Raw genomic sequence first — 23,902 nt, 5'->3', positions numbered from 1 at the left:
TGCCTAGACCAGTACTGGGCGCATAGATGTTCAGAAAATGCTTAAGAAAGAATGAACAAAGGAGGGGATTTAATTAGGCATTGGAGTGCCCAGGACAAATCTTCCTCCACATCTTAATAAGTGTTCTCCGCACTGGAGTGGCATCTTTCCCTATGACCCTTGACAGTCTGTGACCATACAAATCACATGCCCTGCAGACTTTAAGCCATGTGTTGGGCCTTCTCTCCCATGTCTCTTGGGAACTCTGGATCTCTTTTTCCCCACTTCATGCTTCAAGAAACCAACTGTTTTCACTAACTCCACACCAGACTTGCCCAAACCCCATGAATTACAGTAATCTTTGCCCCAGGGAGTGAAGGTCAGCAGTAAAAATAAAACACACACCAGGGAGTAGGGCTGAACTTCTGGTATTCACAAGAGCATCTAAAGGCTCTCCTGTGACTCATCCATTTATTTTAATGACATCAGAATATGACAGTCTGTTGCATAAAAAATGTACATTATTTATCCCATAGCGGTGAAGTGGCACTATAGCATTGTTTTTAAAAACATCTTAAAAATTTTTCCTCTTAGAATCTATTGTTGGGTTAGAGAAATAAGCTTTGCCAAATGCCCAATTCTGTCTTTGCTTCTCTGGCTAGCTGGCATCTTTCACCAACTTTCCCCAAGCATTTCCTTTGGCACTAATCCAGACTAGAATATATGGGTAAGTGTCACCAAACCATGCCATGCCCCAGCTTCCCAGACATCTGAGTGCACTGTCCAGGAAGGGTGGGCGGGGGGGGGGGGTACTTTCCTGGCCACCTAGAAGGTATTACAGGGTCTTTCTCAAATTTCAGTCTTCCTGGATGCCCATGGTGGAGTAGCAAGAAGAATGATGGCCTGGGTAGACACCAGGGTCTCTTCTTGTTTCTGGTGTTAATTTGTTCGATGACCTTGGTCTCTGGTTTAGACCTTCCATTTCTCTGATTCTCAGGTTTATCACTCATCAGGGATTCCCTCAGGTTCCTTCAGCTTTAATACTGAGACCCTGTGAATTTTGAGGGGCAAGCCCATTTATGCTAGGGGCTTCTTACAGCAAAGTCAATGGGTGGCTTCTTGGCCTTAGGGTTCAAAGTAGCTTTGTATATGGTGGAAGGCAAGGTTGGCTCCAGCCCCATCCTGGCCACTCCTGGGTTCCTAAGGGTCATTCTGGGGGATTACCTCTCATTCTCTGGCCTTAGGTAATCTCTTTCCCTTTCCTTGCCCCCTCTTCCTTGTCCTTTTTCTGAAGTGTCAGACTCTGGTTCCTTTCTGAAATTGAAAAGGCAAAGCCATCTTCTACATGGAGCCTGTTGGCATGTCAATAGCAGCAACAACAATGGTAATAACATCTTACATTAAAGGTTTTTAGTTTACACTTTACAAATAACTTTTAAATACATCATTTCATCAGCCATTTTAGGATCTCTTGGTTGAGTCAAAGGGATTCTCCCTTCTCCTTTGCCTGATTCCTGCTCAGGGCGAAACAGAGCCTAATCCCCCTTTTCACATGTGTACGTATCCACACACAAACACTGAACCATACTTTTAAGCATGCAAATTACCTCACTGAATGTTTCTTGCCCTCTGGGACTTTGTTTCTAAAATTTGGCCATTGAAATAAGAGTTTTAATCTCTATTTGTTAGAGAAACTTCCTTTTGGGGACAATTTTCTTAATGATATTGTTTAGGCATTTCATAAAGTCAGGGTTTCCAAAACTAAGGGGAAGACTCAAAATCCCCCTCAAGCTACACTAAGAACCTGGTCCTTTGTGGCTGACTGCTGCTGAATTCAGGATTGGGCCCAGGGCATGATTGACAGAGGCAGGACTTGGGTTCATTGGGGGAGCCAGAGGGAAAGCTTGCAGCCTGGTGAGTCCTCCCAGAAAAGTCAGTGACCCTGAGGTGGGCTCTCAAGATGGCAGGCTGAGTGGGCTTTATGTCATGTGGAGAGAGGCCAGCTAGGAGTATTGGTGGTAGAATAAGCCTAGGGTTTACCTGCCTGGGTGGGGTGAGCTGGCAGAGCATGAGGGATAGGGAGGGGTGTTGGGCAGATCTCAGGACAGAACTTTTGAGCTACCACAAAGACTCTGGGGACCCACCTGGAAATCAGCATTGTTTAGCCACAAGAAACTGAACAACTGGGAGCCCCCAAGCCGTTCTGGGTGGTGGGGCCCTGTCTCTCCCAAGCCTGTCTTGACTTTGCCCCCAGTTCTCTTCCTAAAACACAGCATGTCTTTCCTTCCCCCTGCTCAAAAACCCCGCTGGGTCCCTGCATTCTAGCTCGCCACATGTGGCTCTTAGTGGCTGAACCTCTGCCTTTACATCTTCCCCACTGACTCCTATTCCCCAGTGAGCATCCCACCCTCCTGCCCCCTCCCCGGACCTCTGACTGTTCCCGACATACCGGGTCTTTTCCTGTTTCACTCCTTTTTAACAGGCTATGCCCTGGGCGATTAACTCCCTTTCTCAACCCCCTGGCAAACTCCTGTTCATCCTTAAAGATCCAGAATTGGAGATTTCTAACTCTGGACAGCCACTTCCCTTGTTCATATTGCCATCAGGGAACTCCTATAATAAAGCAGTTGTCCCATGATTGTTTTTGCCCTGGACTGTAGGATTCTTAAAGGCAGATGTTTCTTTCCCGTGAGGAGTAAGTTCTGGAGTTAGGCTACCTGGGCCTAAATCCTGGCTCTACAGTTTATTAGGTGCCTGCTCTTGTGCAAGTTCCTGAACTTCTCTGTGCCTCAACTTATTCAACTGGAAAATGGGTTAGTAATGTCTTTGCTGCAGGGTTGTTTTGAAAATTAAATGAATATTATATACATATACACACATATACCTATATGTGTGTGTGTATATAATATAGAATGGTATCTGATGTGTAATGTAGTAAGTACTAAATGAATCTATTACTATTTGAAACAAATCCATCATGAGGTACACTAAGTACCTGGAATATAATCTAAGTATGCATATTTTTAAGTAAGTTCTTCCATTTAATTTCTCCCTCCCTTCTTTCCCTCCCTCCCCACCCCTTCTTTCTCTTCCTCCTTCCCTCCTTATTTGCCACTTGCCTTGTGCTCTTCCATCTTTTCTTTTTCCCTCCTGATTCTTGGAGCCTTTGGCCCACTGTTGGTGCTCACAGAACCACTAGGCTCCTCTGGGGACACTTGATGCTGGAAGGTCCTTTGAGCCCCACACTCTCCTCCCTGACACTTCTGCAAGGGAGGCTCCCAGGGGAAAGGAGGGATGAGTGAGAGATGGGCAGCTGAGCCCTGGAGCCCTCTGCACTAGACTGAGTAGGGAGAGAGGCCAGGGCAAGTCTCCATCAGGAGGTATGCCTTTGCTCTCCTAGAACTCTGTTTAGAAGCTTTGGATACTGGGGGAACAGAACAAGGAATGGACATGAGCAGGAAAAATAGCAGTAAAGAACATCTACTTTCTTCTCCTGGTAGGGCTTGTCTGATGAACTTAAACTACCTGAATTTCTCCTGTTTACACCATTCTGGAGAAGGAATCTAGAACTTTTGAGTCTGGCTCTTCTACTTATCAGATATGTGGCTTAAGACAAGACACAGAGTTTGAGAGAGGCTTTGGTTTCCTTGTCCGTGAAATGGGGCTAAACGGCTTTACCCTTCTCATGGGGGCAGGGGTTGCATGGATAAAATAAGGTGTGGTATGGATATGCGTTGGGAAGTGTTGCAGATGGGCAAGCACTTGTCATCAATATGACGGTGGTCTGGAGGATCTGGTGGCAGAGGCTTGTGCTTCCCATAGGAAGATCCCCCAAGAATTTTCCAGAGTCATACTTGTACCCAGGCTGTGGGCAGGCTGGGCTCCTGGCTGCCTGCTCTCCCATTACTGCATTCTAATGTGAAATTCGTGGGACATTGGAGGGAAGAGGACGGTGCACAACTTTCCAAAGGAAGGACCGGTGGTTGGGGCCTGAGGAGACTGCATAATCCCTTCTTCCCTTGACTCACCTGGAGAGGGTCAGGAAAAGAGGTGGTGTTTTAAAATTTGGCAAAACAGGCTCAGATGAAGGCTGTGGCAGAGTTTCAGATAGCCCTGTGGTGGAAGCCAGGGCCAGCCTGGAGGGAGAAGAGGGCCCAGACCCCGCTGGTGGCCTGGGGCAGATGGGGGCGGCAACTGCGAGTCTGAGGTGGCCGGGGTGCAAAAGCTTGTCCTGGAAGGATGGGCCTCGGCAACCAGGACTTAAAAGCTGGGTGCTTTTAGGGAAAAGAAAACAGTCATTAAAGATAAGAAGAAACAAAGAAAAATCTTTTCCTTCTCTTCCTCTTATCATTCCTTTTCCTGAGCTCAGTAAGCAGGTCTTGGTATCTCTGCTGACATGATACTGTTCCATCACATTAAAAACTTCCTTCTTCCTCGGACAGGCTATCACTTCTTTATTCTTATCCTTTTGTTTTAAAACATTTTTATTAGTCTTTTTTTTTCTTAAAATTTTTAACAGCGGTTTATAAAAACATGACAAATACACAACACAAGACTTGGTAAAAATAACTCACTATATGGTACATATACTCAGACGGTGTGATATATTTATATAATAAAAGATGAAAATAGTCACTTTCCATAATAAAAATAAGTTCTATTTTTTGTTTATTTTACAATATACTTAATATTCTCTTCTGCTTCCTCTCCAGCGCCCGCTTCTTCACCTCGAGTCTCGAGGGGGTCCCACGTGGCTGTTGCAGCCCCACGAAGCTGGAGTCTGAGAGGTGGGGGGCAGAGGGCCTTAGGAACACGCGCGGCAGCCACACTCCAAGTGTCTCTCCACCTCTTCCACAAACGAGGAGCCGTCTGTGCACTGGAAGACGTATTTCCGCCGCTTGCTGCGGGTGGGCCGGCAGCACTGCAGCCCACAGCCCCCACGACACTCCATCACGGGCACTTTGGAGGCTGTGGCGCAAGACGCATAGCCTTTCTGGCGGTGGATCACCTCTCGGACTACCTCCCCCAGGCACAGGCTCTCTGCAGAGGGTAGAAAAGGTAAGGTCAGGGCATCGGCAGCATCGACAACAGGCCAGGGCCATTTCCTGGGTAGGCTGTTGGGAAACACTTGAGGTGTAAAGACCATTTGAATGTCTTCAGTCATCCCTCTGTCTCCCACCTGTTACCTGCCCAGTGATTCCACAACTATGAAGGCCTTTCCTGGGCCAGGCTCTCTACGGGATTTATGACTAAGCCCTGAGGATCTAATGGTGACAAAAACAAGCCCCATCCTTTCCTTCAAGGAACTCCAAGACCAAACTCGATGTGGCAAAGTAGTAGACGGGGGACTAACTCCTGTGCCCCAGTTTTGATGTGTCACCTAGACTTAGAAACTGAGCTAAATGTCACCATTAAAAACCCCAGGAGCTTAAATATTGGGATTTCTGGTTTCACAGAAAACCAGGAAGTGTCTGGTTTGCCCCAGTCCCCACTGGTGCAGCATCTAGGTCTGTTCACTTCAGCGATGACAGAATTAGTAATGATAAACAGAGGTGGATGCTCCATAGGAACAGAACGTGGCAAACAGCCTGCTGCAGCCCAGGGGTGTGGCTCTGGAAAGTGCTGCTGGAGGTGAGATCTGCTTGGAGTTTCATCTTCTGACTGCACTGTCCCTATGACATTGGGAGGAGGGCTGCAGCAAGGCACTGAGGAAGACCGTACTCAGCTTAGAGTTTGGCTTTGGCCATCAGCCAGACCCTCACTATCCCTGAGCCTGTCTCCTTGTCTGGAAATGGTGATACATTTCCCTGTCCTTCCTATGCCTCACAGCTTATGAGCCTCAGAGGAGACTGTGAGTGAGAAAGGGCTTTATGCATTTTAATGAATTTTGTTAAGCTTGATATAATTCTTCTAAATTATGAGATTGTTACAAGGTAATGAGTGTATGAGTGTAGGAATGTGGTTGGCGAGAGACCAGATGTGGCAACATGTTAATTGGGCAATCTGGTGAAGGGAAGGTGGGAGCTCTTCATATTCTGGCAATTTTTCTGTAAATCATGTTTCAAAATATTTAATAAAAATTATAAAAACATCAGTTTTGGTTGAATAGTATTTCAACTAGATATAAATGTGAGTGTCCCTTAGAGACAAGGTGGTCTGCCTAGGAATCCAGTGGTAGGGAGGAAGACTTCAGTTTCCGCGCAGGAAAATAACCCCCTGTGGGGAGGTGAATTTGAATTCTAATACAATCTAGTCTTAATTTTCCTGTTTGAGTTTCCTTCAATATTAGCACACTACAGGGGTGCCTGGGTGGCTCAGTTTAACCATCCAACTTTGGCTCAGGTCATCATCTCACAATTTGTGGGTTTGAGCCCTACCTCAGGCTCTGTGCTGAAAGCTCAGGGCTTGGGGCCTGCTTCGGATTCTGTGTGTCCCTCTCTCTCTGCCCCTCCCCCACTTGCATTCTGTTTCTCTCTCCCTCTTAAAAAATTTTTTTAAATGCACTACAGGGGCTGGGGGAGGGGAAGAGAGTAAAGAGGGTTTGAACTGCTGTGTTGGGGGGCTAATTTGTTACAGAGCAATAGACAACTGCTGCAGCAATGTAGGGTATTGCCCCCATTTTCAAAATGAAAGAGGCTGACAAAGGTCATGCAGCCTCCAGGTGGCACAGCCGGAATTCAAACTTCAGTCTGGCTCTGGGGTCCAGTTCTGACCCCTGCACCCTTCTCAGGTTCCCCCTCCTGGGCCCACAGTAGACCCACCTTGCTCGCAGTGCTCCCCACTAAAGCCAGGCTGGCACAGACAGTAGGGTTCCCCTCGATCTGAGATGTGGCACTGCCCCTGGTGACACTTGAAGGCCAAGCAGGCGTTGGTGGAGTCGTTCTTGTGGTCACACGTGGGCCCCCCGTAGCCCTCTGCACACTTGCACACATACGAGGTCCCGGTTGCTACACATTTCCCATGGCTGCAACTGTTGGCAGAGGAGAGAATGAGAAGGGGCAGAGACAGAGCTGCTGGAGGCTTTCTCCGTCCAGCCCAGCAAGGGACCAGGCTCTGACCAGCAGGCCCAGAGCTGTGGAACCTTAGGTCTTCTCCATCCCATGGTCTGTCCTCTGCTAGCCCAGCGGCTGAGCAGCAGTCTTGTCTTACTCTGCCACAGCTGGAGGCTCACATCACCCAAACTCCACTGCCGTGACCATGAGGCTGGCTTGCTGTTCTCTAGGCATTAGAACTCACATATCCAAGTGGAAGGTCACAGCTCAGAACATTTTAATTGCCCTATCTTAACTGATAGCAATGGAACTATTATCAACACCATCAATGGTGCCAGGCATGGGACTAAGTGCTGTATACCTGGCATCATTCTTATTTTCTACAATCACCTCTCCTCTGCTGCTTCTATGTAGAAGACAGTCTTATCCACATCTCCTAGATGGAGAAGTTGAGGCTGAAATTCACCCTCAGTCCACTTGCCAAGCCAAATGCTCATGGGGCTGCATCTGCCCAGGGTCATGTAGGTATGTGCTGTGGCTCTGGACAGGTTCTAAAGGGTCACGTGGCAGAGACCGGTGTTCTCAGCAAGGTCCTCACACACTGAGGTCTCTAAGTGGGACCTGCTGTTTGGCTGTGTAAGCTCCTGACCTCTTAAGCAGGACCTGTGGACAGTCTGACCACACTTCCTCCAGCTTTTATCAGTGCCGCTTCTTGGGTGGGGAAGGGGTGGCGGGAGGGACTGAATCCAGGCAGGGAGTCTAGGCTCTCGGGACACTGACCTGTGGCCCAGGCAGGGGTCGCGGGCCTCCTGGTCGCACAGCGGGCCGGTCCAGCCCGAGTGGCACTCGCACACCACGCTGTCCTTCTCCACGGAGCGACACAGGCCGTGCTTGCACACGGTGCAGGACTTGCAGCCTGGTGAGACCCCCAGGGACTGCGGTGGGAGGGCCTTGAAGTCTTGCAACTCGTTGTTGATGCGCACCTCGTGGATGCAGCCATGGAAGCCGCCCAGCGGCCGGTCCGTGCCCTGGCGCAGGGCTGAGAGGCCCGTAGAGGTGGGGATGCCTGGGGGAGGGGCGCCAGCACAACTGCCTGAAGACCCTTCCCTGCCCACCAGCCCAGACTTCCCCTCAGAGCAAGGAGGAGGTCTCTACGTGCTCACAGTTAAGTGCTCACAGCTCTGGGCCTCTGCTGTTCAGATGGAGGGAATGGGCCCAAAACCTGGGACCTTGTCCACAGAAGGACTTGTGTCCTTTTTCCTACACTTTGACTCTTAAAAATGTGAATTTGTTACCAACCTATTTTAAATATAGAAAATTTCTAAAATCTCTATTTTGGGTTCGTCTAGAAAAAAAGACGAGCTGGCTAGTCACAGGGCCACAACTAGCTGGATGGAGGAGGCCCACCCCTCTAGGCAGGGAAGGGATGGTGCCTCCCATTCTTCTTCTGTTCCCACCAGGTCCTCCTGTCCCCATCCCTTGTTCTACCCTGCACAGCACTAGGTTGGAGAGCTAGAGTTTGGGAGAGAAGGGGTTTGGGCGAGCAGCCTTGATCTGTGGAAACTTGGGGATCTTCACAGGGGGACAAACTGTGTCCCTTCTGGGACTGCCCTTGCCTGAAGACTTTCCCTGGACCCCTGGCACCTGGACTGGCTGTTAATACAGATTCCTGGGCTCCTTGGCAGGGATGTCTTGGGAATCTCTGTGCTGAACAAGCTGCTCTGGTGACTTTTTTTTTTGCACATAACCCTTTGACATCTACAGGTCCTGGACTGCACTTCAGGTCTAGGCACTGCCAGAGAGGTGGCTACTTCTTTTTGGCCTTTGTATGACTTTAATCTCAAACATGTCCTACATGCATCACATGAGCCTCCCAGTATCTGACATGGTGGCAGAGCAGAGGGAACATGACCCCTGCAGATCATGGGGCTTGGACTCTGTCTCTATTTCCTCCCTCCCCATTCCACCTTTGCCTCTTCCCACCATCATTCCTGAACCACTTGTGCTTCCCAGAAGGAGCCCTGTCTTCTCTCCTCTCCTCCTCCCCATGATCTGGCTTACTTGTCACTTCCTCCAGGAAGCCTTCCGTCATTTGTTTTGGCAGTGGATGCTGAGAGTAGGGGAACCCCAGCCAGTGGGCCTGGGTGTGGGTACCTGAGCACAGGTCGGGGGTGTAGGTGGTGGGGATGGGAGGGGAGAAAAGCCTTACCTCCGAGGTAGAGGGGGCTGTTGATGCCTACTGCCGGCTGCTTCTGGAGCTTTCCCAGGCTCTTCGGGGCTCCTTTATCCACCACCAAGTTCAGGGTCTGATTTAGCATCACCAGCTCCACACTGTGAAACTGTCCGTCATTCACTGTCTCCACACTGGGCAAGAGAAAAGGGGTGAGAATCAGAGGGATTGCTTTATGCTTTCTGTAGCCAGGCCCTGGGTTGTGAACGTGGCCAGCATTTGAACTTGGCCAACCATGAAGCACAAGTGGTTCATGGTTATCATTATTGGTTTGCATTCCTTTCTAGTATTTTACAGAGGTAAGCAAACTCCATCCTCCGACCACCTTCTCAATTTTTGCTCTCCTGCATGCCACTGGAACCATTATTTCCTTAAATTTTTCTTCAGTTGCTCCATTTCCCCCTTAAACACCAGTAAGGATATAATAAGGCCAACGTTCTTGGAAGGAATACTGTCCACAAAAAGACTATTTCAGTATGATGTATATATTTTTCCTAGTACATATGAAAAAAGTGATCTCTCAGTTAAAATGTCACCAGTGTCTTTGTCCCACCTAAATTCGTCTCATGCACCATCAGAAGTATGCATGCCATATTTGGATTAATATTACCACACAACACTGCTTCACGTGTTTACAGAATTATAGAAACGAGGAAACAGAAATTCAGGGAGGTTAAATAATGTTCCTAAGTCCCCACAACTAATAAGCCATAGGCTAGGGATGTACACTGAGGTGCATCTAGCCTCAAAGCCCACATGCATGCCCATTTCCCATTGCCTCCCTCAGTACCAGCAGGCAGTCACCAAGGGCTTATGAGACACAAGAGCTAGGCACAGGGCTAAATGGTTCTCTGCTATTATTTGAACCTCACCATCATTCTATGAAGTGGTGTCAGATATCCCATTTCACAGCTAAGATGACTGAGGCCCAGAGAGGTTAAGGGTTTGTCTGAGGTCATCCAGCTAGTATGTTCCAGAGACAGAATTCATAGGCAAAACATTTGACTCCATAAAGTTCTGCTCTTTCCACTACTTGATCCTCGGCTGGGCCTGGGAGAGAGAAGTGAGCGCAGGTGATAGGTTTTGGGGGATATGGTACTCCTTCCCTGAAAATGGCTCTCTGAGGAGGACGCTGAACTCTGTCTTAACCATTCAAATGTGGGTGGTGAATATGGAGGCTCCTTCTCCCCTTGAGTTCTCCCTGGCAAATCCCCAGTAAGTTGGATCCAACAAGAGGATCCTATGCCAGAGGTGGCACCGATTACCTGGGAGGCAGGGACAGCTTCAACGACTGACCTGGAGTTAGAAGTCTCAGCAAAGAGGTGAGAGAAATGCTTGGGAGAAGAGAGGATAAATTGGGGTGGGGTGGAGAAAGCATGGAGTCTGTCCTAGCCCCTTTTTCAGTGGGTGTGGCCACTCAGTGAGTGTGGCCACTCAGAAACAGAATCCCTCTGGGTTTCCGGTCTTCTCATCTATAAAAGGGGGAGAACAACCTGACAGAATTACTGCAATGATCGAATCAGAGGAGGTACTTGAAAGTCCTTTCAAGACTTTGTAATTTACACTGTAAATTATTGAGAAAATGTGACCCATTATCACTAGTGTCAGAGTATTAATGACGATAAGAACCGACCATTGCCTGCAAACCTCCTGACTCCTGCTCTTGTGCTGATCTCTGGGAGAAAGTGCTGGTAGAGGGGGGCACGCAGGAGCCCAAGACCTTCCCAAACCCATCATGAACTTTCTTACTCTTCCATCTACCTATCATCCAACCATCATCTATCCTTCCAACGACTTGTCTCTCATCCATCCACCTACTCGCCCACCGAGACCAGTGGCAAACAGTACAGACATGTACCATCACGAGCCCACATTTCCTTAGCCTCTCCTTTAAATCAAACCACCAACATAGTAGTGTCAGGTCAGGTCAAGAAATAGGGCAGTGGGGGGTGGAGTGATAGCTAAGAGTCCATTGGAGGATCTCATTTGTGATGGGGAGCCAAGAAGCCATAGAAGATGGAGCTGTTCTATTTCAGTAGCTTCCAGCTACTCTAAGTAGTGAGCTAAGGATAAGGCAGAGATCTGTGTTCCTGCAGATGAGTTGATGATGGTGTCAGTGGGGGAATGAGGGCTGGTGTGCAGAGACCACAAACTCTGACCTTGAGCCCTAACACAGTTTTTTAAACATACATGCAAGAACATGCAGCTGTATCCCTAAACCATTTGGTAAATTGATGCTGTCCTGAAAGAGCTCCCCCTCCCCTGAAGTGTGTAACTAATGCTGGGCAGCCACCTGTTAGAGAGGAGTTGTAGAGAGGCTGCAGCTCTGGGTGGGTGGTCTTGGCATTCCCTTCCAATATTAAAATTCAGGGAGTCTGAGGCAGCCGCTATCCCATTATAAACACCCACAGACACAGTGAGCAAACACATACCACTAACCCCTTCCTGGCCACTTGCTCCAAGTCCGTTCCTTTTTTCCTTCCTGCACTCCATGCGCTGGTACAGGCCCTGGTGCTCTTCCATGGAGGGTCCCAGCCTGGAGACAGTGGTTTGGCAGGAGCCGCAGGAGCCGAGAGGACTGTGAGACCACCCTTCCTGCCCCCAGTTAAGTGCTAGGCTCCTCAGGTCCTTAGCCACTTGGCTGTGTGGAGAGCCTCTCTTGATTCCCATAAGGCAGGCCCCTTCCTCCAGCTATACCCTTCAGCTAGTTCATGCTCAGGAGTTGGAGAGATCTGATATCACACTGGGTCCTCCAGCTGAGGGACTCTTGGCAAGCCCACTTACATGCTATGGGATTGGTGATGATGTTGACCTCACTGAGTTCTGATTGACAACACAGGGCCCCTGACACCTGGCAAGCACTCAAAGGTGGAATGATGATTTCTTCCACCCTGATCCTGGGCTTGGGGGAGCTGGGTGTGGCAGGAGAGACGAAGTTGGGGAGCAGGTTACTGGACCTGAAGGAACTCTTCCACTGATTCTCAACCTTCCAGCTGCCCAGGGCTTTGAGTTTCTGTCTGCTTCCACTGGCTCATAACCATATCTGAGGAAGGCACTCATGACAGCCACATTTTACAGAAAGGGAACCTAAGTAACTTGACCAAGGCCACATTGCTAAAAGTGGTGGAACTGAGGTTCAAAGTCAGTATGGATTCCAAATCTAAACCTCCCATAACCCACGCCAGTAGGTGCTCATGGGTTGACAGGTTGCCTTCCTGGCACATCTTTACTAGGATCTCCTGGAAATGATGCTAAAGCCAATGGTTTTCACACTGTAGGTCCCTGGAGGGGACTGCAGGCTGTGATTTCTCACTGCCATCTAACAAATCAGGATGGCTCCATTTCTACCTACTTCCCTGCCTCCCCCCACCTTTTAAATCTTGGCCTTTGAAGTGTATAATGAGAAAAATGACTCTGCTGCTATAAGAAAAAAGATTGGGGTAAAAAACCAAAACAAAACAAAAAACTCCAACTCAAACCACCTGCTGTTAACTCTAAAAGAAATGATCCCACTGTGGTTCCAAGCCTCCTAAATCATCTCCTGGAGAGAGATTTGGGGATTACAGGGAAGACTCAGTGGGGCTCTGAGAGTCTTTCCCAGTATGTACTGGGCCACATGAACCAGCATCCAGTGGGAGGTAGAGAGCACTGGAGGTGTCAGAGCTAGCTGGGTGGCTTCTGTGTGGGACCGGCATGAGGACATGTGCAGTTCTATTCTGCTTTTAATATCAACAGTGGGAGTGTGTTGGGTGCTACAGGACTATGCACTGTGCTACTCTGTGCTAAGCACTTGACCTGCATTCTCTCATTTAACCCTAACAAGCCCCTAAACAAGACATACAATTTTTTTGCCATTTTAGAGATAAGAGGCCTAAGGCTTGGAGACTTAAGGTGTCCAGCTCAAAGACTTAAAGTGGAAGTGGTGGAGGCAGACTGAAACCCAAGCTCCTAAACCAGGGACCGTACTTCCCTGGGGAGTGAACGGTTGGTGGGCCATTCCTCCAGGTGCTGTTGGGCCTGCTCACCTGGGTGCTGAGTTGTGGCCACTAGGTGGCAATAGAGCCTCGCAGAATCAAATAGTCCCTGGGATTTCAGTTAAGCCAAAGTCAGAGACTTCAAAGTCAGAGACTTCAAAGACTGCAGGGCAGCAGCTCCCCAACTCCTGGAGCACCATGGCCCCAACTCTCTCTTGCTCTGGCCTTCATGCCCCAGCACAGTGGGAACATGGGTTCTGGTGGGAGCCTGACCTGGGTTTGAATCTCAGCTCCACCATTTACTGGTTTGTGTGCTTTAGGGCTCACCTGAGCATCATGTTTCTCATCCCTAGAACAGGAGTGATGACGCTTACCCTAGGGCTTGCGGTGAGGAGCAAGTGAGACAAAGACCTTGGCAATGGATGGGACTATGGTAAATAAGACTCAGGGAGCATGTGTGATGGTCCAAAGAGAGCTCTCTTGTGGTGTTTGGCCAACCTTTGAACACTGAGCTATTTCACATGGAAACCCTGAGTTTCTAGTGCTCCTTGATGATCTGCATTCCCACGGGGCAGCATCTGCTGGGGCAGAGGTCAGCTGTCCCTTTGGACAAGGCCTGTGCTCCCCAGGCTACCACACTCCTCACACTCCCACGGAGACCTCAGTCTGCTTTCCCCAGGTTGGTTCCCTTACTTGGCCCCTTGGCCTCGCTGGTAGGAAATAGTGCCTGAAGTTCCTCTGACAAGTCTCAGAACTACAGAACAGTGCAGCCCGTTCCCATTCTGGGGCAGGCAGGCAGGGGCAAAGACAGGCTTTTCTGTGTATTTGCCCTGGAGCCTGGGGTCAGACCTTGAAGCACCAGCACTCCCCTGTGGCTATAGTTAGGCAGATGAATCAAACCAGGCTCCCACATAGAGGAGGCTCAGAATCCTGCTGCTCCAGACCTGTGGTTCCCTGCTGGGGGCACTGGTGGTTCATTCTCACTCTGGGGCTGTCCATGGGGCCTCAGTGGGCAGAATTTTGCAAGCTGCCAACTCCCCTGATTATTACCTTTGGTTTGGCACCCTGGCCCTGAGGCTAAGGAGGCCTTCCTAGGTGGCCAGGGGTCACCCCAGTGATCCTGTGCCCTCTATTAACCCCAGTCCCACACAGTGTGGCTTCTGTGCATACTGATGGGCCTCCCCCAGCCCAGTGCCTTCTGGAAAGGCAACCTGTGGAAATGCTTGTCAGCCACAGCTGAAGCCTCAGCTCAACATTACCACTTCCTCCAGGGAGACTTCCCTAGTCCTCCAAGCAGAAATGTCTGCTCCCATAGCATGCACCCGTGTCTTCTGCAAGACCTATTTTATTCTGCCCATGTGACTATTGCTTGTTTACACACCTGCCTTCTTCCCTGGACTGTGTTTTGCTTAACTCTGGGTCCCCCACACTTAGTCCAGGACCTGGTCCATGCAAGGTGCCTGGGAGAGGTTTGCTGAGTGAAAGAGTGCACAACTGGGGCAAAGCCAGTGCTGCCACACAGAAGACTGGAAGCAAACCCATTTTAAATAATGGGATTTCTGGAGACTTGGGCCCTTCAGGATTGTGAGCTGAAGGGCACTAAGAGTCTGTCACTAGGCTTTGCCTGTGGGCATGGGCATACTTCACTGGGTTCCTCCTGTGGATAAAAGGAAGAGCTGGGGTCTCCCCAGGGCCCCCTATTAACCCTCAGCCGACTGACCCCCTGACAAGGGGAGAGAGTAGTTCTATAGGGGAAAGTAGTTCTCTGGGTTCCTATTTCACAACCTGGTTCAGACAGCAGAAAAGCATTCCAACATTCTTACCAACAACGTCACCCTTTTACCAAACCACCCCCCCCAGCAGCTAACATCAGTGTGAGGGAAGACCTAGGCTCTGCTGGGATGGGCTCTGGACAGAGCCCAGCCCCATCCCCAAGCCTGGCTGCCACCTTCTGTCCTTGACATGCTCATGTAAAGGCTCAATTTGCCAAGCACTTTCTCATCTGCCAACCCTCAATATCCAAACCGCCCCCCCCCATCCTGCCCTCCTCTTGCAGAAGTATGTCCTATTATCCACAGTACACAGGGAAGGAGACTGAGGCAAGAGGTCGAATACCTTGTTCAAACCTGGATGTGTCTGATACCACAGGCTGTGTGACAGGCTGCCCCAGGCCCTGCACCCAGGCTCTCTGTCCACTTGGCCCATGACCAGCGGCTCCAGAAACACAGATGTTGGGAGGCCCTGACTCCAGGGAACTCGTGAAGCCACTGGTGACAGCTCCTTCTCCTGGCATCTATTGTACCCAACTGTCCTAGCATGGTCAGTGATCCCTCCACCCACCCCTGCTGTGAACCTCTGCTCTGGTCGAACCCCCTGTGTTTTCCCCTAGGCTTGCCGGTGATGTACCCTCAGCCTGTTTGCCCACCTGTTCTCCTGCTCATATAAATTCTCCCTCTCATCAAGACCCAGCATAAATGGTTTCTTCTCCAGGAAGGCTTCCTGTGTGAGCTGGAAAGAATCAGGCTTGTGCAAAGAATCACCTGGAAGCTCCCTGAAACAGATGGCTGGGCCCTACCCCAGTGCTTCTGTCAGTAGGTGTGGGGTGGGGTCTGAAAATGTGCCCATCTCACAAGTTCCTGGGTGCGTTGCTGCTGCTGCCCTGGCACCACACTTTGAGAACCACTGGTTTAAACCAATGGTTCTCGACTGGGTTTGTAGGTGCTGTTTTGGGGGTTTTCATGAGAGGAAGTGTGAAGCAAGAAGCTTGGCTCTCTCCAGCCCCTGCAGGACAGTTTTGCTTCTGTGTATTTAATATTCTTGAGTTCAATAGAAAAGTTTTGATTGAATAAATGATTTAGTCTGAAAACTGCTGCTCTTCCTCAATCCTAACCAATGTGCTCCTGCTTGCAGAGGGGAAAGGCTGGCCTCGGGATGCGGGCCCTTCTCATGCACGGTGCTCTCCCCCCAAGGAATGGCTCTCCTGCCTTGGGCAGTTTTATGTGATTTTTAGGTGTAACACAAACATTTCTCATCTCAATGGTTATTTTTATAATTATTACAAAATATTTATGACTAAAATGATTTTTTGTGTTTAGTACTTACTCCGCTGAGAAGTAGAAACAAATCTAACGTTGAGCTAGCATATCTGTGATTTCACAGACGATATTCCTTGAGATGAAGCTCAGGGTAGAGAGTGAGCACATTTAAAGCCTATGTAAGGTAACCTGCTAAGTAACAGTATAGCTGACATACCATATTTTTACAAGCTTTTTGTAAAAATCAGGGCGATTGTTGGAAAGACTGAAGTTTAGGAAAAACCACCCTTCAGAACAGTTTGAAAGTCACTTAAGGAATAGTCCTGCTCCCTCGGTGCTCTGGAATTTCTTCCCCTTGAGTTGCATGCTAATCTCCCCCTGTTTTCTTTCTTAAACTAATAAAAGATGAGGATGACATTTTGAAAAGGGCACCTCATTAAGCAGCCTCATCCCCATTGGCACACACAGCTCTGCACGGTAGCCAGCTGGCCATTTATCTTATGGTAATGAGGTGTCATCTCCCTGTGGGGTCAGCCTTCATCTCCTGCCTCTTCCTCCAGCACCGCCCCTCTCCCTCCCACCAGCCGCTCTGAGTGTGTGTGCGTGGAGGGCAGCAGGGAGAAGAGGCATCAGAGTGGCCCTGGCATCTTCTCTCAGGGCAGGAAGCAGGAGGGAAGACGCAGGACCCGTGTGCATTGGCGGGAGGGGCTGTGGTCCTTACCTGTACACTGTGGTTGGTGGGGAGCTCAGACTGTCATAGACGAGCCTCACGTGGCCCTGGTACAGCTCCAGCGCGAGGGGGTCATTGTCTCCCTTGTACAGAAGGATGCCGTTGTCCTTGTCAGTGGCCACCTGGAGAGGCATGTGGGTTAGGGCTCCCCTGAGGACTAACCTCCCCAACCCCCCCTCACAGAGACCTCTTCCGGGAGGCATCTTCTGAATGGACCCCAGATCTGAGTTCATGTCCCTATTTTTTCCTTTGTCTGGTCTGGAAATTGCTAGGAGGGCATATACTTCTACTCCAGCAAATGCTGATGGTGCAATTCAATTCAATAACTATTTAATGAGCACCCACTGTGAGCCACTTTGTTTATGTATACACTTATAAGATAAATATAACACACACACTATTTTAGTGTGCATGTGTGTGTGTGTGTGTGTGTCAGGAACCCCAAGCTCTACTCTGGCCTCTCTCACCAGCATACAATGTAATCCCACCCAAATCCTTGCCCCTCTCAAGGCCTCCGCCTCTCTGTATAATCTCAATCATAAACAAAATGCTAACAATTACCATTTCATTCGGTGTTTACTATGAACTAGGCACTGTGTTAAGAGTCATCTGGGGAATTAAAAAAAAAAAATCATTGTCTAGGCTTCACCCCAAACCAACTACATATGACTCTCAAGGTGGGGGAGGGGGCAGGCAAAGACAATTTTAGGCATTCTCCAGGTGATTCTAATGTGTTGCCAAGGCTGAGAGACACTGGTTTCAGAAGTTGCTGCCCAGAGGGCACACCCCGATGCAGGGCTGGGGTTCTCTGACTAGCCTGTCCACTCCCATTGCCCAGCACAAGTGCAGCTTAAAGGAATGGATGTGGAGCAGGTGGTCTGATGGACCCTCTGGATGTCTGGGGCACAGGTGCTGCTCTGGTTAGCTGGGACCCAACATTCAGGTCCCTGGGTGGGTGGGATGCAGGGAGGAAGGAAGGAGGGCAATGAGGAGGACCCAGGAGGGGCTGACACACCCAGAGCTTCCTTCTTGTGTGTGTGTGTGTGTGTGTGTGTGTGTGTGTGTGTGTGTGTGTTCAGGGTCAATGCTCATCTCAGACGCCTGCCTACTGGACTGGAGGCTCCATAAGGTGAGGCAGTTTGAGCTTTCTGTGCATTTCTGCAGCCCCAGTACCTGCAATGGTGCCTGGCATGCAGAGGCATGCAACAGATCTGTGTTGAACAAGTATTTTCACCATAAGCTTAAAGCTAGAGTGTCCATGAGCAGAAGGAGAGCAGGGCCGTAGTTAGTGCCATGTGGCAGGGGCCACTCACTGGGCTGCATCCTCCAGCTGTGTCTCTGGGGTCTTCCTCCCCAGAAAGCCTAGGGGCCAGGGTCTGCTCTTTCTCAGCCATATACCATCCTTGCTCCACCCTTCCCAGTTGCATTTGGGTCACCCAGAAATGCATTTTGGAATAACTTTGCTCAGGTCCACAGGTAAGGAACCTGAAAGAAGTTAGCTGGAAAAGAATTTGGTTCCTACTAAGTGGTTTTTCATTCCCTGAAAAGGGCCCTGCTTGTTTGTGCCTCTGGGCCTTTGTACATGCTGATGTCTCAGGCTAGATGGCATCCCCTCTTCATCCTGCTCTGCCAGCCCCTCATTCTTCTATCCTTCTCCAGGCAAACTCCTACTCATCCTTGAGATCTCAGTTTAGTTGCCACTGCCTCTGGGGAGCCTATCCCATTCTTGTCAGCGGGCGAGGGAGCTCCGTCCCACCTATGTGCTCCCACAACACCCAGAGTTGCCACTGGCCCCTCTGCTTGTCAACTTCCCCTGGGCAAGGGGCTCTGTCTTGTCCATCACTGAATCCCCATTGTTAGCACAGTGTCTGACATATAATATTTGAGTGAATATTTTCTAGATAAATGAATGGAAAAGGCTGCACGTGGGGACTGCTATTAGCAGTGAAAGCCAGTCAAGAGTTGTCTGTAGAACAACAGCTGTTCTCAGAACAACTGGAGCTTGGGGGGAACATAGGGGCGGGGCGCACCTGCAGGGAGATGTTGGCCTGGGGCCGGACCTTGGCGGAGGCTAGTTCCACGTAGGAGTCTTTGCCCACAAAGTTGACAGTGATGAGTTTCTCGCACCTCGGGCCGGCGAAGCCTGGGGGCAGCGACAGGTCGGCTCCTGCTGTACCACGATGCACTGGGCCCCGTTCTGGCACTCATACTGGTCACAGGGACTGGTCTGAAGCAGGACCATGGGTGGGGGTTGCTCACAGAGGAGCCCGCTGTGGGGAGGGGAGAGGAGGGACGGAGGAGGGATGAGGAAAGAACAGTGTGGGGAGACAGTCATAGTTATTTGGGCCAAAGAGCCACCAGCAGAGAGAGGGAAGAAAGATGGTAACTGGGACTTGTTCCAGTCCTACCACCAACTGGGGAAAAGCTTTTCCTTCCCTAAGCCCCAGTTTCCCCATTTTAAAAATAATAGGGCTGCATGAGAGTGCTGGCCCCCAAGTTTCAGTGTCATCAGAAACATCTGGATGAATTTGTTAAAAGCCCAGATTCTCATCCATCCATAGATGAGTGGATACACAAAATGTGGCACATGCATACGATGGGATATTATTCAGCCTTAAAAAGGGAGGACATTCTGACACCTGTTACAACATGGATGAACCCTGAGGACATTATGCCGAGTGAAATAAAGCAGTCACAAAAACACAAATACTGTGTGGCTCCACTTTTATGAGGCACTTAGAACGGTCAAATTTATAGGGTCAGAAGGTAGAATGGTGGCTGCCAGGGGCCATAGGGAGGGGGAATGGGGAGTTAGTGTTTAATGGAGACAGAGTTTCAGTTTTGCAAGATTAAAAAAGTTCTGGAGATGGATGGTGGTATTGGCTGCACAATAATGGAAGTGCACTTAATGCCTCTGAACCGTACATGGAAAAATGGTTAAGATGGTAAATCTTATGTTATGTATATCTTACCACAATTTAAAAACATTAAAAAAAAGTGCAGATTTCTAGCCCCTTCTTTCTGCCCCCATTCTAATTTAGTAGCTCTGGGGTGGGCCTCAGGAATTTATATGTTCCCAAGCCTCAACATGGTCTCAATCAGGCTTTGGAAAAACTGGCCTTTTCAGAGTGGTTCCTTCTCAGAATCTATGACCAAGGCTCATTTGCGTAGTTGGATTTATGTCATGCAGCAAGTACTGATGTACATGGAATTGTCCCCAGGCCGCCCCCTCCCCCGCCACTTCAGGTCTGGCCCTTGCCTCCCCTCCAGTGCCCCCTACACCCTTCCCTTCCAGGCAGTGTAGGTGTGAGGGCTGGAACCCAGTTTCTCCTTGTATATACCCCATGGACCTCTCCTGACCCCCTGGCCAGTGCTTCCCATCCCCTCCTTCTCTTCTGGCTTCAGTGATTCCAGAGACTAACCCCAAGCTCTCCTATTTGCCTCCATTTTTTACCATTAGGGCACAAGGTTTTTGTTCTCCAGCCTAAAATAAGATTCCTGCCAGTGTGGCCATGTGGCTACCCCTACCCTGTAAGCTGAGCTCCAAGATGGTAGCATCTTCCATTAGAAGGAATCATGCCCAAGCTTGACATTAAGTGAGCTGGACCCTAAGTCCAACTCCCACATGGGTGCCCTGGATGGCTCTTCTGTCTATAACACGGGGTTGACAACATCCGGTCTTTGACAAGGAAGGACTGACCTTCCAAGGAGACTCAGGAGGCCCAGGGCTAGGGCTACCTGGGCATGGGTGAGCCTGCCTTAGCTCACCAGTCCCCAGCCTGCAGGCCCCTTCCCGAGGGGCCCCTCCACCATACCTGAAGCCCTGGGGGCAGATGCATGTGTAGCTGTTGACTGCATCCACGCACTGGGCCCCGTGGCGGCACCTGTGGTTCACGCAGTCATCATTGTCCACCTCGCAGAGCTTCCCGCTGTAGCCAGGGGGACATTCACACCTGGAACACAGCAGAGCAAGGCTGTCCATGTGCCAGGCTGCTTCTAGGTGGCCCTGTGTCGTCTCTGTCTACCGATGTTCCTAAGTCCCTCTCAACTCTTGAGGACTCCCCAAAGCCTGGCCCACAGTTGGTTTCACTGGCCACCCATGGGCTCTGGGTCCCTGCAAGCTGACGTTTGCTTGCTTCATGTGGTGACTCCTGTTTTCAGGAGTGGGTGGTGGGGCTGCTGATGTGCTGCTCCTCAGGGAAGAGGATGGGAGCTGCAGCACCCTCTCTCTGCCCCCACCGGCCCTGCTGGCCCAGGTGCACACCCGAGAGGTGCACCTCACGTGGGGCCTCCCTGAGCATGCGCCCGGAACACGCATCCCTGGGCTCCTCCACCTGGGTGACACTGTGCCAAAGTTCCAGCAAGAAACAGACCTGAAGGCACCGTGTTACCTACGGGCACAGGTGGACACAAACACTTCCTGGCTCTTCTGCCTCCTGCAGGCTGGAGCCTGTGCACCTCTCTGGGCCCACCCACTGAATTCTACTGGCCAGAATAGAAATAATAACTATAGCAGAGGCAAAGGAGGAAGGTGGGACAGGTGGCCAAGATGGAGAGGGAAGCAAGACCTCTGAATACACATGGGACAGAGGAGACTGACAGGGGAAGCATCGGGACAAAGGGATGGTCCTCCCTCCCCTCTCTCCTTGCTCCTCCCCCGCCTTGCTCCTCTCCCTGCAGTTGTGGATACAGTGGAATCATAAGTGGATCCTGGCACTGCTGGGGTTGGTTGGCAGAGCATAGTTTGTGCTGTGGATTCATGGCTAGGTAGACACTTGGGGGGTGGGGTATCCCTGGAGAAGGACAAGTTCTAGAATCAGAGGACTTACTGAGCCTGCATTCAGAACTGATACCTGCTAAGATCTGACCTGTTCACCTTTACTTATTTTTTTTAATGTTTACTTTTTTTTTTTTTTGGAAGAGAGAGAGAGAAAGAGAGACAGTACAAGCGGGGGGAGGGGCAGAGAGAGAGGGAGACACAGAATCCGCAGCATGCTCCAGGCTCTGTCTGAGCTGTCAGCACAGAGCCTGACATGGGGATTGAACTCATGAACCGCGAGATTGTGACCTGAGTTGAGGTCGGATGCTTAACTGACTGAGCCACCCAGGCGCCCCTCACCTTTACTTATTTGAAGGGTAAATTTGAAATACTTGACCTACTGCTGCACCAGAAGGTGTGAACTTCCATGTCAGAGCCCACACTCCACCCTAGTCTTTTAAAGAAACAGATTGGGGGCACCTGGATGGCTCAGTCGGTTAAGCGTCCAACTTCGGCTTAGGTCATGATCTCGCAGTTTGTGAGTTGGAGCCCCGCATCGGGCTCTGTGCTGATAGCTCAGAGCCTGGAGCCTGCTTCAGATTCTGTGTCTCCTTCTCCCTCTCTCGCTGCTCCCCTGCTCACACTCTGACTCTCTCTGATTTTCAACAATAAATAAACATTAAAAAAATTAAAGAAACAGATTGGGCAAGGCTTTGTCAGGGCATGTGGTCAATACACTCTGCTAGTGGTAAGCCTGGCCCCTGTAGGCATTTGTCTTTGTGTCTCCTGAATTCTAAGTACCTGCAGAGCAACTCAAGCCTTATGAGCCTCTCCAAGGCAACAACTGCCGCTCAGTGCTTGCAGGGTAAAATCTAGCGTGTTAGGCATGGAGTCAAGGTGGCTGAGGAGGTCTTCATGAGGAATCAGGGAAGACCTGGTTCCTCGCAGACACAGATGTGCAGAAGGAGCAATGGAGGTGTGGAGACTGTCAATGCTATAGCCCTCTTCACACCCTTGCTTTTCAAACAAAGCCCCTGGGCATTCTGTGAACGTACAGCTTCTGATCTGGGAGTTTGGGTGGGGTCTGGGAATTAGCACTCCCAACAAGCTGCCCTGTGATGCTGCTGGTTCCTGCACCTCCCTCCCAAAGCAAGGATCTACCCTACATTTCTTCATCTGCTAAAGAGAAGCGTCTGCTGGTACAACCTGCCTTCCCTGGTGTTCTCAAATGTTCCCCTTACCTTTCCTCAAAAGTGTAAGGCTTATACGATTTTGTTATGTATATGACCTATTGATTCTGGACAAGGGGGTGTAACCAAGTGATGTGCTTGGTTCCAGGACTTTGGGAGTCTCCAGAGTCAGGTCAGGATTGACTTGCAGCCCCAGCTGTTTCTGTGTGTGCGTGCACAGGGAGCTTACTTCACCTCGCCGTGCCTCAGCCCCTACCCAGAAAGCAGACCGCTGTTTCTACAGCCTAAGATAGTGGAGCGCTACAGGAGATAGGCCAGTGTGCCTGACACAGAGTAAGTCTTCAGTGCATGTTAATCATCGTGATCTGTGTTTTTGTCATTGTCACTTTCAGTGTTCATGGGAGTGTTCTTCATTATTGTCAGGGTTTTGGTATATTATGATTTCAGTGTTTATATCACGGATAGTTATACAGTTTTATCTGTTATGTTGCGTTGCAGCCTCATTAAAACATACATAAGGAAATCTTCAAGGATAAACATCTTCAAACTTGGGCAAAGGTTGCACCAACTGACTGTCTCTTGTTACTGTCCCTGCAGCCTGCCTTGGGATGTAGGTGATGAGAGGGGAGGGGAGACGAGGGGGATAAAATTAGGAAATGTTTCATTGGGAGAAGGGATTTTTTTACCTAAATGTATTTTAATAAAACAAAATTCACATTATTGAGGTGGCCTGTAGACCTCTTCAGGATTCTAGGAGACACTGTGCATAAATACATTATCTCAAGAATATGAAAGCAAGACTGGTTTCCTTCTACATTCTATATTCTTTCTATTCTGTATCCTATTCTGTATTCCCCTAGAACTCAAGTAGAATGAGGTTTCTAGGGAGAAGTACCAGAGGATCATGATCTCTGGCCCTGCTTATGTCTCTGGTCCCAAGCTCCTCGCACCCCGACCCCAGACCAATACCCTGGACCACTTCTGACCAGTTTTCATGCTCACTGTGCTCTGTC

The 23,902-nt window shown here is 49.8% G+C and overlaps 1 protein-coding gene across 1 annotated transcript in view; it reads right to left on the bottom strand.

Moving 5' to 3' along the window:
- Window positions 1-391: 391 nt before the first annotated feature.
- Window positions 392-23,902, bottom strand: part of SLIT3 (slit guidance ligand 3) — a 597,991-nt gene continuing 574,480 nt past the window's right edge. Inside the window, 8 exon segments of the mRNA XM_043596219.1 lie at window positions 392-5,019; window positions 6,741-6,949; window positions 7,752-8,037; window positions 9,181-9,335; window positions 16,932-17,062; window positions 18,971-19,089; window positions 19,092-19,210; window positions 20,756-20,893. Coding sequence (XP_043452154.1) covers window positions 4,784-5,019; window positions 6,741-6,949; window positions 7,752-8,037; window positions 9,181-9,335; window positions 16,932-17,062; window positions 18,971-19,089; window positions 19,092-19,210; window positions 20,756-20,893 — 1,393 coding nt within the window. The 3' untranslated portion in view covers window positions 392-4,783.

Source organism: Prionailurus bengalensis, chromosome A1 (genome assembly GCF_016509475.1).
Source record: "Prionailurus bengalensis isolate Pbe53 chromosome A1, Fcat_Pben_1.1_paternal_pri, whole genome shotgun sequence".
NCBI classification, from domain to species: domain Eukaryota; kingdom Metazoa; phylum Chordata; class Mammalia; order Carnivora; family Felidae; genus Prionailurus; species Prionailurus bengalensis.
Note: the sequence above shows the minus strand (reverse complement) of the source record. Positions and strands in the feature narration are given on the sequence as shown.